The 993-nt window shown below is 62.2% G+C and overlaps 1 protein-coding gene across 1 annotated transcript in view; it reads right to left on the bottom strand.

The window, feature by feature from the left end:
• The window catches only part of EMH_0039060 (uncharacterized protein), a gene marked incomplete at both ends in the record, with an annotated part of 5,383 nt that overhangs the window by 1,228 nt on the left and 3,162 nt on the right, over nt 1–993 (bottom strand). The window contains 2 exon segments of the mRNA XM_013495355.1: nt 3–160; nt 164–993. Of these exon segments, the coding sequence (XP_013350809.1) occupies nt 3–160; nt 164–993 (988 nt within the window).

Raw genomic sequence — 993 nt, 5'->3', positions numbered from 1 at the left:
CTCTCCTCCATCCTGTGCTCCAGCCGCTGCTGCATCTGCTGCTGCATCTGCTGCTGCATCTGCTGCTGCAGCTGCAGCTGCTGCTGCATCTGTCGATGCATATGCTCCTGCATCTGCTCCTCCAGATGCTGCTGCATCTGCTGCTGCAGCTGCTGCTGCANCTGCTGCTGCAGCTGCTGCTGCATCTGCTGCTGCATGTGCTGCTGCATCTGCTGCTCCAGCTGCTGCTGAGCCTCAGGGTACTGTTGCTGCAGCTGCTGGTGCACACCCAGGGGGAGTTGCTGTTGCTGATGCTGCAGCTGCTGCAGCTGCAGCTGCTGCTGCTGCTGTTGCAGCTGTTGCTGCGTGCCATAGTACGGGTGCTGCTGGTGCTGCTGCACATCTGGCGGTGGCTGCTGCAGCTGCTGCTGCACTCCCCCATGCTGCTGCTGCTGCAGACTCATGTGCAGCTGCTGCTGCGTCCCCAGCTGCTGCTGCTGCTGCGACCCCAGATTGTGCTGCTGCTGCAACCCCGTGTGCCGCAGCAGCAGATTCATCTCGACTCGCACCCCGATGCGTCTTTGTTGCTGTTGTTGCTGTTGCTGCTGCTGCATCTGCTGCTGCTGCAGCAGCTGCTGTTGGAGCTGCTGCTGCTGCTGCTGCTCCTGCTGCAGCTGCTGCTGCTGCAGCATCTCCTGTTGCAGCAGCTCCTGCTGCACATGTAGCGGTGGCTGATGCTGCTGCTGCTGCATCCCGTGCTGCAGCAGCTGCTGCTGCTCAAAGCGGTGCTGCTGCTGCACACCTTGCTCCAGCTGCTGCTGCTGCTCAACGACCTGCTGCTGCACCCTCTGCTGCCTTTCAAAAGGGGCCTGCTGCTGCTGCTGCTGCATGCGCGGCTGCTGCTGCCACCCCATCTCCAGTTGCCGCTGCACCGTCTGCTGCAGCTGCAGGTGATGCTGCTGATCCGTCGGTTGCAATTGCTGCTGCGACACCACCTGCTGCTGCTGCTGCTGT

The sequence above is a fragment of the Eimeria mitis genome, genomic scaffold, assembly GCF_000499745.2.
Source record: "Eimeria mitis Houghton genomic scaffold, Emh_scaff1534, whole genome shotgun sequence".
NCBI classification, from domain to species: domain Eukaryota; phylum Apicomplexa; class Conoidasida; order Eucoccidiorida; family Eimeriidae; genus Eimeria; species Eimeria mitis.
Note: the sequence above shows the minus strand (reverse complement) of the source record. Positions and strands in the feature narration are given on the sequence as shown.